Source organism: Asterias amurensis, chromosome 6 (genome assembly GCF_032118995.1).
Source record: "Asterias amurensis chromosome 6, ASM3211899v1".
Classification (NCBI taxonomy): Eukaryota; Metazoa; Echinodermata; class Asteroidea; order Forcipulatida; family Asteriidae; genus Asterias; species Asterias amurensis.
Window position 1 is genome coordinate 11129085 of NC_092653.1, and position 13778 is coordinate 11142862.

At 38.1% G+C, this 13778-nt stretch overlaps 1 protein-coding gene across 1 annotated transcript in view; it reads right to left on the reverse strand.

Moving 5' to 3' along the window:
* Nucleotides 1–708: 708 nt before the first annotated feature.
* LOC139938598 (synaptic vesicular amine transporter-like) overlaps nucleotides 709–13778 on the reverse strand; it is a 28221-nt gene continuing 15151 nt past the window's right edge. Inside the window, exons 7-15 of the mRNA XM_071934183.1 lie at nucleotides 12682–12771; nucleotides 12341–12445; nucleotides 10795–10890; nucleotides 9843–9921; nucleotides 7797–7848; nucleotides 6272–6335; nucleotides 5700–5819; nucleotides 4620–4665; nucleotides 709–4080 (exon numbers count right to left, since the gene is read on the reverse strand). Coding sequence (XP_071790284.1) covers nucleotides 3909–4080; nucleotides 4620–4665; nucleotides 5700–5819; nucleotides 6272–6335; nucleotides 7797–7848; nucleotides 9843–9921; nucleotides 10795–10890; nucleotides 12341–12445; nucleotides 12682–12771 — 824 coding nt within the window. The 3' untranslated portion in view covers nucleotides 709–3908. The remainder of the gene's footprint in view (nucleotides 4081–4619; nucleotides 4666–5699; nucleotides 5820–6271; nucleotides 6336–7796; nucleotides 7849–9842; nucleotides 9922–10794; nucleotides 10891–12340; nucleotides 12446–12681; nucleotides 12772–13778) is intronic.

Genomic DNA, 13778 nt, shown 5'->3' on the forward strand with positions numbered 1-13778 from the left:
CATCGAAGTTGCGAGAAAATTATGAAAGAAAAAAAACACCTTTGTTGGACGAATTTGTGTGCTTTCAGATAATAATAAAATACTTCTAGTTAGAAAGTCATTTATTATTTTAGTGAGAAATTACCTCTTTCTCAAAAACTTCAAAGGGAGTCGTTTCCCAAAATTTTGATTTACTATCACCAGCTCTCCGTTGTCCATTACCAACCAAGTTTGTATGCTTACAATTATTGTGGGAAATTACCAGTAGTGTTGAGTCCCTTTAAGACCTAATTGGTTTGCTAAACATGTAGACCATTTTAAACATGAACCATTGACTTGTTTACAGCTGTGTCATTCAGAGAAAACTAGCTTTGTACAATTTACACAGCCATTTTTATTCAGATAATTGGAATGTATCTTCTTCTTTTTTCAAAACTCAGTGCTTCTTACCGTCAAACTATCCATTGATTTTCATTTTGTTTTACCTTTTGTAATAAGTAACTTAAATATACACACACTGCCACCAAATGGCCAGTTGAAGTGGGACTAATAATCCCAGTTGATTTGTTTGGAAGGAAATAAAACATCAATTACGATTGTCATATCATTTGCAGTTAGGTATATTTAATCTTTATTTTATTTCATTATAAATATTTGAACATATAAATATTTGAACATAAAAGCACTATACATGCTTTTATACATTTAAAGATGTCCTGGTTAAATACACTGGCACTATAGGTAATTGTCAATGACCAGTCTTCTCACTTGCTGTATCTCAACATATGCATAAAATATGCATAAAATAACAAACCTGTGAAATTTGAGCTCAATCGGTCATCGAAGTTGCGAGATAACTATGAAAGAAAAAAAACCCTTGTCACACGAAGTTGTGTACTTGTGTAAGTTGATTTCGAGACCTCAAATTCTAAATCTATGAGGTATCGAAATAAAATTTATGGAACATTACTTCTTTCTCAAAAACTATGTCACTTCAGAGGGAGCTGTTTCTCCCAATGTTTTATACCATCAACCTCTCCCCATTACTCGTTACCAAGTAAGGTTTTTTGCTATTAAATATTTTGAGTTATTACCAATAGTGTCCACTGCCTTTAAGATTGATAGTAAAAGCAAAACTGTCCACAAGGTGTGTCAGACCGATTGAAATTATGAGCTTCATCCCCGGTGCGCTTGTAATGTGGAAGACTTGTATGGACCGTCAAATTTGTAGAAACAATTTGCAGCGTCATGCTGTAAAGGAAATGGCGGCTTTCACTACAAACATACATTTATTTATTTTTTTGCCAATAATGCTAACATACCAGCAGCATTACCCATATCTAAAATTCTTTCATACAAAAAGTGTTTTCTTTTTATACTTCAATCATAATAAATAAATGTATTGTGTTTTTTCCAATTAAGCTAACAAATTCACAACAGCATCACCATCTAATAAATAAAATGTGCACTCCATTAAAAAGGGAATAAAAGTATTTAAAAAACACTATTTATATTGCGCAATATAAATAAAAATTCACACTCCATTAAAAAGGGAGCAATAATATTTAAAAAAAAACACTCTTTATATAGCGCAATATAAATAAAAATTCCTCAAAGCAATTCACAGCAAAATAAAAAGCATAACGATCAACAAAAACTTGGACTATAACTTTCCAATTTAAGCCCACTTAAATAACAGTTATAATTTTGTTGCCCTTTAAAAATGTTATTTTGTTGGAGAGATTTGGGTGCCCAAGTGGTATTGTAAACATTTTGCCCAATTGTGACCTTTAAGAGGTATTGTTCACTTTCATCTTGGGATCGTCGATTTCAGTTGATACATTTTAAGCTACTCAGTGCCTTTCTTGCAAAACAATATTGTCAAAACAGAATCCCCATAACAGTGATCGGCGGCCTCTTTTATATTTTGTAGCCCTTACACACCATATATTATGAGAGATTTTAGGGCAAAATTAAAAAGGGGTAGGCCTACACGTGAACAAATTCAAAACACAGCAAATTGAACACACACAGGGTACATATTCATTTGATGATATAATAAATCGTTGAAGACTTGGCAGAAAATAATATATAAGCTAAACAACTTTCTGCTAAGAACAATGAGTGGGAAACCAGTCACAGACAATGTATATTTGGATTGTTAATATTTTAATTCGGTGGGCTAGTGGTAAGACATTGCTCTAGCAATGCAAATGTTGTGGGTTCGAATCCAACCCGAGTGATTTTGCCTGTAGATTTTCGGTGGGTCCGGTACTCGCTTAAAGACAGTGGACACTATTGGTAATTGTCAAAGACCAGACTTCTCACTTGGTGTATCTCAACATGTGCATAAAATGACAAACCTGTGAAAATTTGAGCTCAATCGATCGGTTGTAGAAGTTGCGAGTTAATGAAAGAAAAACACCTTTTTCACACGAAGTTGTGTGCTTTCTGATGCTTGATTTCGAGACCTCAAAATTCTAAAGGTGAGGTCTCGAAATCAAATTCGAGGAAAATTACTTCTTTCTTGAAAACTACGTCACTTCAGAGGGCGCTGTTTCTCACAATGTTTTATACTATCAACCTCTCCCCAGTACTGGTAATAAAGAAAGGTTTTGTGATGATAATTATTTTGAGTAATTACCAATAGTGTCCACTGCCTTTAATACACATCGGTTTCAGGGTTATAAAAACAAATACTAACCTGATGATGACTATAGAGAAAGCCGAAACGTTGAGACCAATAATAAGAACTCACTCCGCGGTAGTCAAGTTAATAACGACCCACTTAAAGACCCACTTAACGACCCGACCCACTTAACGACCCACTATTGGTAATTTCCAAAGACCAGTCTTCTCACTTGCTGTATGCCAACATATGCATAAAATAACAAACCTGTGAAAATTTGCGCTCAATTGGTCGTCGAAGTTGCGAGATGATAATGAAATAAAATACACCATTGACACGCGAAGTATGTGTGCTTTCAGATGCTTGATTTTCGACGCCTAAAATTCTAAATCTGAGGTCTCGAATTCGTGGAAATTTACTTCTTTAACAAAAAGTACTCCACTTCAGAGGGAGCCATTTCTCACAATGTTTTATACTGCCAACATCTCCCCATTAATCGTTCCCAAGTGAGGTCTAATGCTAATAATTATTTTGAGTAATTACCAATAGTGGCCACTACCTTTAAAAGATAAAATAGTAGTCCTGGCCGACTTTCTACCTTCCGCCCAGGTAGATAGTTTAAAAGCTTTTTGGAACTGGGAAGTGAGTCCCGAATTCCGAATGAACAAACAAGACATTTCTCTACAGAACAACATCTACACGACAAATAGATACACACATTGCGTTACTGCAAACCAAATATTTATTTAACCTTAATTCTGATATCAGCACACCCCCCAAAACACTTTCCACTATAAATAAAAAGCCTGCTGGGCGAGTCGCGACTACCGTTTTTCAACTACTCGGTTAATCGTGACTACACGACCTCTTACATAATACGCCAACAAAGTTTACTTAACAAAATCAGACATTAGTGGCACAATCCTTCAATCCTTTTAGCTTGAAATTGCGCCTGCAGCAAACATTGAGAACTAGTGTCGTTTAAATAGTCGCGACTATTCGAAGAGCGACTAGTCGGGTATTTAATTTCTCTAGTCGCCCCGCGGTCGATTTCGCGAATCGCTATGATTAAATCCTATGGGGAGCTAAAGGACGCCTATAAACCCGTGCTAATAGGATGGGTTCAGTCTGGAGTTAGTACGAGTACCCTATCTGGAGACGTCCTAACTCGTCCTACCTTAGGATTAATCTTAACTGGATGCTACAGTGTTACAGATTAGTCCTAAGTTAGGATGAGTTTGGTGAAATCGACGGCAGGCCTAATAAATAACCTCCCAGCGGCGAGTATTCGTAGTTGTCATCAGTCTAAATCTGGCACTCTATGCGCCACTGTGTCTGGTTTTACGGCGGGAAGAATTAAAACCGTCTTTTCATCTGCTTTTTCAGAGGAGGTTGGTTCACTGTCCGAACCTCGCAGTATACAACACAAAGGCGTTAACAAAGCTGTACATATTCCTAGACCTCGAAGCATCCTGAACAAAATAAAACACCAAAAGTTATAAGGTATATCAACAGGCTTAGAACTTAACAAAATTGTACTATGTCCATGACCCAATTTAAAGAGCTGCTTAAGCTAAAATGTACTGCTTATACCCTGTGACAATGCCTCAAGATTGTGTGAAGTATGGCTTGCAGACCACATGCTCGATGCCGACCAATCCGGCTTATTACTCCAGCGGATAAGTGGAAATTTCCTGCACTTTGTGGTAAAAAGCATGAAACCTGGCACACATGAACTTTGTACCAAAACATTATATTTTAGATTTGTGCCATTTCTGATTTGGCCTTTTGTGGGCTCTGAAGCCTTTTTTTAAAATGCCCCCCCCCCCCTGTTTAAAAATGCCCCCCCCCCCTTGTTTCAATATGGCCCTCCTTGTTTTAAAATGCCCTCCTTGTTTCAAAATGCCCACCCCCTGTTTCAAAATGGCCGCCCTTGTTTCAAAATGGCCGCACTTGTTCCATTACGTGGTGCGTAATCTAAACTGTATGAGAATGAGACCCGTAAGCTTACCATTCAAACCCCACGTTATTGAGGAGAATACTGCTCAAGGCAGGACCTATGTCAATAAAAGAAAAGCAATCGTAAATAGTGGCTTCTTGTGACAAGGATGCCAAGGAATATTATTGAATAAAACGTGGCTTAAAGGCACAGGGGTGGATTTCACAAAGAGTTAGGACTAGTCCTAACTTAGGACTAACTTAGGACTACTCCTAGGAGATATACAAATTGCATGGATATATAGTCCTAAGTTAGGACGAGTAACTGGTCCTTACTCGAGATAAGACTAGTCCTAACTCTTTGTGAAATCCACCCCAGGACACTGTGGGAGACTTTGGGACGCTAGGTGTGGCAACAGACTTACCAGGTAAATTTCAATTGTTTACGTTGGTCTGAGCGTGCGCGCATGACCGGGAACAATGCATTTTACGTGGTAAAGTCTGCTGCCACCAAGCGTCCCAAAAGTCTCCCATTGGTAATTTCAAAATAATTATTAGCACAAAACCTTACTTGGAAACGAGTAATGGGGAGAGGTTGATAATATAATGCATATGTTGAGATACAATTATTTTGAATACTGTTAACAGTAGTGTGCCCAGTTCCTTGCAAATACTTAGAAGTCTCAAACACTCCATTGCCCGCCGCGTTTTCACTATGGTGTCACTGGTTCCACGCTGCGCTTTACACATGTAAGCATGGAACAGGCTAATATTGGGACCAGTGAAGAAACCATCGTCATGAGGCTGGTTCCCAAGTCGACCTCAGTAGCCCCAACCAATGGTCGACCAGCCTGAGTTCGAGTCAAAACAGTCAACCTTTAGATAACCATGGGTGCGTTCGTTTAGCTTCCCTGGGTCGACCCCGGTCTTCACCCGGTGCGTTCGAATAGCTTTGACGTAATTTCCTGTGCCCTGCTTGTGGAGTGGGTCACTTGGGGTGGCCCCCGCCCCCAGGTGCATGACGTCACTACGAGAGTGGTGGGTGATCGTTCGTTTAGCTCTTGTCAGGGGCTCACCCGAGAAGCTAAACGAACCCCACCCCCCTTGTGTAAACTCTAACTTTCTCTTAGCGCGTCACTGATCGTGGTCTTACCCAGTATGAAACCCAGAGAGAATGCGAGCGTTATGAGTGCTGATGCTGCCCCGTACGCCCCCTTGAAATCTCTCTCTGCAATGTAGAACAGCACAGCGCAAGAGTTCACGTCTACTGCACCTATAACGACAAAACGTCAAGTAGAGAGAATAAATAAAAATGTTATTGCAATAGAGGGTTTTCGGGACGCTTGATGGCAGCATGACTCACACTTCTAAAACTGAAAACTTGTTCATCGTTCTCTCACCCTGTATAGATGCTGAAAAGGCTTTGGCAAGAATGATCATAGATGTAGATTATGATAGATGCATTAATCTCATTTTTGGGAGTGTTGGCTCTGAAAAGAGCCAGTTTGATCTCGACGTTTCGAACAGTAAACTCCGCTCGTCTTCAGGAGAAGGAAAAGAGCCGAGATAACACCCCGGCTCTTTTCAGAGCCAACTCTACCACACACGAGCTTTACAAATGGTTGTACCCGCAAGTTCCTTCCTATTTATCAACACCATGTAAAGCTTTTTTTAACAAATTGAAACTATTTTTTTACTTTTTTTTTAATCCGCAAAATAACTCACCAAAGCAAAAGCCTACGACGGCCATCGGCACCAAGAGCTTTAAGAAACTGGTGGCAAACGGAAGCTAAAATAACAATTGGAAAAGAAAGATAAATAAAACAATGGGGTATTCAAAGGCACTGGACACTGACAGTAATTCCTTAAAATAATTGTTAGCATAAAACCTTACTTTGTATTGAGCAATGTAAAGGGCTGTTGATAGTATCATACATTGTGAGAAACGGCTCCCTCGAGAGATGAATTGCTCACTCAAATAATAAAAGACTTCAAACCTTAAGTCAAAGACTTCAAACCTGAAGCCTTTTATTATGCATCTGAAGTAATGCAACAATATTAGGCCTAAGGGTGTTTGTTCTTTCATTATTCTCTTGAAATTCGATGATCCAAATTTGAGTCAAAATTTCCACAGATTTGCTATTTTATGAATATATGTTGGGATACACCAAGTGAGAATACTGGTCTTTGACAATACCACACGTGTCCACCAGTGCCCTCAACATACTAAATTAACACACGGCATTTTTCTTTACTTTCGGATAACACGTAAAAATGGTAATGATGCAAAATGTAAACGGACATGAAGATATCTGTTGAAGTCATTCTCAGGCAATTCACTTTTCCCCCTATTCGTTTGCGCTGACAGGGTTATGGACTATCTATTTGAGTGAACAAATTAATAACAGTTAATTAAAATAAGTAATTATATTTAATTGTCCAACAGCTGTAAATAAGGGCATGGAACACGTTTGGTAAATTTGCAAAAACCATGTATTCTTGCTTGGTGTTTTCCAAATAATACATAAAATAATAAACCTATGAATTAGGCTCAACTGGTTATCGAACTTGCAAGAGAATAATGAAAGAAAAACTACTGTTGTTGCATTACTTTGTGTGCAACAGATGCGCAATAAAAGGCTGTCATTTGAGTGAGACATGACTTCTTTCTCGAAAACCACGTTACTTCAGAGGGAGCCGTTTCTCACAATATTGTATACCTATAAAAAGTTCTCAATATTGCTTGTTACCAAGTAAATTTTTATGAACACAATTATTTAGAGTAAATACCAATAGTGTCCGGTGCCTTTAAAGAATGATTTTTTTTAAACAGTTGCTTTTGAAGGGTTTTAAAGGCAGTGGACACTATTGGTATTTACTCAAAGTATTTTTTAGCATAAAACCTTTCATGGTGACGAGTAATGGGGAGAGGTTGATGGTATAAAACATTGTGAGAAACGGCTCCCTCTGAAGTGCCATAGTTTTCGAGAAAGAAGTAATTTTCCACGAATTTGATTTCGAGACCTCAGGCTTAGAACTTGAGGTCTCGAAATCAACCATCTAAACACACACAACTTCGTGTGACAAGGGTGGTTTTTCTTTCATTATTATCTCGCAAATTCGATGACCGATTGAGCTCAAATTTTCACAGGTTTGTTATTTTATGCATATGTTGAGATACACCAACTGTGATGGCTAGTCTTTGGTAATTACCAATAGTGTCCACTGGTTTTAAGAGGAAATATCTTACCAATGCAACGTTGACAGACAATACGAAGATAGGTACAGCAATACACAGCCACCTAAAAGTATTGATCAAACCATGAGAAGTACACTGAGTCAGATTATTCATTCGACATTACTTTGGAGTATGAATTTATCTTTATTAAGCCCTCCGAGCAGCCACGGGAAAAAAAATACATATTGTATTACGGGTAAAAAGTGTGTTTGGGGCACAATTTTTCTTGTTCTGAACAGATAAATAGACATCCCCTGCACGTGGACCAGTGGGTTTGGTCACATTTTTATAAGCAAAATTTATTAGCATAAATATTATATTTACAGTGCTTGCAACATTATCGAGTAAGCCTATGTTTGAACAGTTTACCATTATAAGACTGACTGTGTAGGAGGGCTGGGCCCAATTTCATTGAGCTGCTAAGCACACACATTTGCTAAGCATGACATTTTGTCCTTGACAATAACAGTGTTTACCTACAACATTTTCACGTAATTTTCAGGATAAGCAAACAACAGCTGAATACCAGTGACAAGCAATATGCAACAAACGTAAATTTGTTCAGTAATCTGTTTTTATCAAGGAATCAATTCCATGCTAAGCAATCCAGAGCCAACACTCCCTCGTCGAAAGAGATATTACACATGGTTTTACCCGCAAGTCTATACTTATTCCTGATCTCCATACCTGTTTTTATTAAAGTAGACTAATTGGCTGGATAACGTTATAATTGAAATATTAATGACATGTTCTCTGCTCAGCATGCACATCCTGTTTAGCTTTCAAATCATTTTCAAGTTGAAGTACCACTTTAGTTTATAACGAATCTACATTAAATAAAAAACATATTTCGAAAAAAACCATTTTACACTTTCATCAACGGAGTGACGTCACAGAAATGGTTTAAACTCTGAGCGCGACACCCAAACATGTTCGTCCAATTTGATTATTGTTATTCCATAGAGCTGCCTATAGATTTTTCCTGTGAAAAGACCAGACTGCCTGACAAATTGTATTAACAGGGCCCCAAATTGTATTAACAGGGAACAAAATACACCTTCGTTATAGCGCAGCCATCTCGACTTTCTCCCATTCATATCGATGTTACCAAACCGAGGCTCGAAGAACAAACTAGTTTGGCTCCTATTTGCAAAATGATTGTTAGCATTCATTATCGTTGTTCGATACGAGGAACATGATCACTGTTGTAGTGCTTTCCAATGGGGATTCTGTTTCTTCATCGATTCAAAAAGGGGGAATCCTTAAAAATTAAATCCTGTTTACATTAGCTCAATGTTATGCAACAGCACCCTGCAAACCATAACTTGGTGCCATGTATGAATTTGTTTAACTCAAAGAAGTAGCTGTGCCAGTTGAGTTGATTCTGAATTAATTTTTTGTTATATTCGTAGTGACGCAGCTGCCCTTACGGGAAATCATACAGATGGTTCGACTGCCGAGCGACGGGTACGACCGCTCTTTAAGAAGCCATTGCATGAGCTCAGCACACAATTTTTCCGCACACAGTTAATAATTGTCCAGTCATTATTTGCCTCCTTTGAACCCAGTAAAGGGCGATTTTTGTCACAAGTTACGAGGGCGCTTTTTGGCCCCAGTGGGGGCGCTTTTTGAGCGTGTGAAGTCACATGCAAGGGGTCCATTATCATTATTTTAAAGGCAGTGGCCACTATTGGTTATTAACTGAAAATAATTATTAAAATAAGACCTTACTTGGTAAAGAGTATGGGGAGAGTTGTATGGTATAAAACATTGTGAGAAACAGCTCCCTCAGGAGTGACGTAGTTTTCAAGAAAAACAAGTTATTTGACACGAACTTGATTTTGAGACAGCATGCAGGTTTAGAACTGGAGGTCTCGATTCAACCTACCTCTAAACGCACACAACTTCGTGTGACAAGTGTGTGTTTGTTCTTTCATTATTATCTCGCAACTTCGACGACCGATTAAGCTAAAATTTTCGCACTATTATGTTGAGATACACCAACTGAGGAGACTAGTCTATGACAATTACCAATAGTGTCTAGTGACTTTAACTCACCTGCCTATTCTGTAAGAAACAAACCCCATTGTAGTACAGGCGATTACGTAGAACGTTCCGGATGGTATAAAAACGGCACCTAAAAACAAAGATGAGCGTAACAATCCAAATCAGTTGATGGTGTTGGAATGTGCTGTGTCTAATGGAGTACCTTATTATTGTATAACTCACTTGTTTAACTAGTAGGCCTATTGTGAGAAACGGCTCCCTATGAAGTTACGCAGTTCTTGAGGTAATTTCTCACCAAAAGCAGACAGATAAAAATGTGCAACAATGTTGTTGTTTTCTTTCAATTTTTTTATTTATTACAACTTCTTCTCACTTCGATGACCAAGAGAGAATACTGGTTCTTTGACAATAACCAAAGGTGTCAAAACGGACAAGCTTTTATTCAAGGCACTGGTACCTTAAAGACAGTGGACACTATTGGTAATTACTCAAAATAATTATCATCATAAAACCTTTCTTGATTACGAGTAATGGGGAGAAGTTGATAGTATAAAACATTGTGAGAAACAGCTCCCTCTGAAGTGACGTAGTTTTCGAGAAAGAAGTCTTTTTCCACAAATTTGTTTTCGAGACCTCAAGTTTAGAATTTGAGGTCTCTAAATCAAGCATCTGAAAGCACACAACTTCGTGTGACAAGGGTGTTTTTTCTTTTATTATCGCGCAACTTCTGCGACCGATTAAACTCAAATTTTCACAGGATGGTTATTTTATGCATATGTTGAGATGCACCAAGTGAGAAGACTGGTCTTTGACAATTACCAATAGTGTCCACTGCCTGTAATAATAACAAAACAACTTTTCAAAAATAACATTGATTTTAAAACAGAAACCGAAAGCTCAAAGCCGTATTTTCGAAGGGACCACCGACCACCAACCCCAAAACCGTGTGGTTGTTTTCCCAACTAAAATCATCTGTTTTTATATGGCAAGAAAATGAACTTACCTAGCTGCCATGTTCTTGCTGCCATGGTTTGTAACATCCAAACAGGTAATGCTGGTTCTAATATACCGAATACTACACTAGCCATCGTCAGTGAACCTTAATGGAAGTACCAAGTAAATCAGTATCAAGTCATGATGCTAATATGGGCATAGGAATTAACTAGTACTCAACCTAGTACTTAACCTAGTATTCAACTTAGTACTCAACCTAGCCTATATAGTAACCTAGTACTCAACATCCGGGTATATGGTGTAAAATCTCTTTTGGATGATGTTGGCTCTTAAAAAAATAGAGCCGGTGTCGCATGCAATTAGATCTTATGGTAATAGAGTAACATAATATAATTTGTGCATGGCCAGAGTGCATGTACAGTACTTTAAATTTGTCGTGTAAGATAACAAGTTTTTATTTTGAGTGGCCAAACCGCGCCTCAAAATTCCTTAAACTTGGTGAGCCATCTTATTTTATGCAAAGAAGTAATGTGACTTCAACATAGGTTTTGATTGGTGAAGTTAAGGGTTATTTTGAACAATGAATGTTCATGAGCAGGCTTGAGCGAGCAGGGATAAAAAGTTAAGGGGGAATACAAACAAAATTCCTAAGTTTCTTTTCTGGTTTGGGAGGGTGTAAAGACCCTATAGGAATAGAATATATATTTTTGGCATTCGACATCAGAGCTTCTTGAGGAGAGGGTGTGAATCCAGCCTCAAAGATTTAAATTGCGAGCCTTAGGAGAGAGGGCATAGCCAGCATTTGGCAGTGAGAACTAGTGAGAGTTCAACCAACACTAATTTGAGTGGAGTGTCGCTTGCTAATAAATATTTCATATGTGGCGATTTTGAGCAGAACTTCGAGAAAGCCAGGATTCGCCAGTATTCCTGTAAGTTAAACTTTATATTAATTGTTGTTAAATGTCCGCTGGACGGTTTTGCATATGCATATGCAATTGTGTCTGCCCGGACACATTTGCATATGCAGATGTGTCCGCCCCGTGAAAAACCGTTCTTGCAGTAAATTAAACGCCCATTGGTCGACGGAACACATTCGCCTTTTTTTACAAGCTATAAAGTGCTTGTCATGAATGACATGGGAAATGCTCGGCCGTTGGGTTTTCGCTGCAATCATAAAATACGTGAATATTCATGCTGCATATACGTAGGTTCAGTGCATGCACGCTCGCTTACGCGACCATGTGACCTAACATAAAGTTTTTAGCACAATCGGTCATCAGAGTCGCGAGAGAACAGTGAAAACCTCAATGAAATGTTTTCACTGTTTTCTGGAAAGACAATTATTGTACACAAGATTGACCTCCTTTTGATATATGGGCGAGGGCGCCCTATACTTAAATGACGTCATGTGCATAAAGTCAGATAGATCTCATCAGCGTGAGGCAGTGTGTCCCAAGCAGCGACTTCGGCTACAGTTGCGGCTAGATCAGCGCGTCTGCTGCCAGTGTTGGAGAATAGGCAAGACGTACTGGATGATCTAGCAGTAGTTCCAGCCAATGTCGCCGTTTCGGAGACACATCCTTTATTATACTTACCAGCTGCAATAAGTGCATTGGGGCTTTTCAATATATGCAAAAGTGCCATCGGGTCTTCATGTTCTTCGGTTTCAGTCTCGGGTTGATAAATCGACATCTGTGCAACTATGTCAATTAAAAAGTCAAAATATATGTTGCTTATTAAATTATTAAATTACTGAAGCAGTTGCTTTTTAAGAACACATTTTGTTCACGACACAGCAAATGGATGAAGCTCGGTAAATTCTCTACAAGATTTCCAACCAAACGCCCATTTCTTTTTATGGGGGGGATTCTTTTTTTTTTTTTTTTTTTTTGGGGGGGGGGTTAAGTTTTGGTCTTTTAAAAGATGTTTTCCTTACCTAACAATAGAGTGAGAAGTCCTGCAAAAACAAGAAAGGGAAACATTGGTCCCATGCTGTCGCCAAGTAAACCGCCAAAAACGGGACCGACTAGGAAAACAAAATAAACACTTTTTTTTCAATCACGTAACTTAATCCATATGTAGAGGTATTTTTTTCAAGAATTTTGTGTGTGTTTTATTTTAAACGAGTTCTCAAAAAAACAAAGTTGCGTGCAGTGGTTCATAGCCACAATCATGGGTGAACCTTTTGTTATGAATACACAACATAAAACTAATATTGAGTAACTCTATGCAGATCTTGTATTCTAAAAACTCGCCACTTATTATTCATCATTCACCCAACGATCGTTGAAGGCAGTGGACATCACTTTTGGTAATTACTCAAAATAATTGTTAAAATTGTTAAATTGTTACTCAAAATAATTGCATTAAAACTTACTTGGTAACGAGTAATGGGAGAGGTTGGTAGTATAAAACATTGTGAGAAACAGCTCCCTCTGAAGTGGGGTAGTTTTCGAGAAAGAAGTAATTTTCCACGAATTTGATTTCGAGACCTAAAAAATAGATTTTGAGGTCTCGAAATCAAGCAAAGCTTCCAACTTCGTGTGACAAGGTGTTTTTTTCTTCATTATTATCTCGCAATTTCGACGACCAATTGAGCTCTAATTTTCACAGGTTTGTTATTTTATGCGTATGTTGAGATACACCAAGTGAGAAGACTGGTCTTTGACAATTACCAATAGTACATTGAGATAACTGCTGCTTGAACATTATTTTTTTTTGTTAGCTGACGTGTTGTTCATAATACACACGAACATAATAATGTGTAAGCCTATGATCGTGGCTTTCCATATTGTATTCTAAATAAGGCAGTTTTACCAGACACCGAAATGAAACTGAAATCTTACTTTAGGACAGAGTCTTCCTTTCCATTAAATTCCACAGACAAACTGTTCATGCGAGTAGTTGAGGTTAGTTATTTCTAAAGTTAGTTAAACCCCTTTTTAATCATTTCTTAATTAGTGCGGGTGGTGTGTGGGTGGGTGTGCATGTGTAAAATAAATATTTCAGTATTTCAATTTTATAATTAAATTA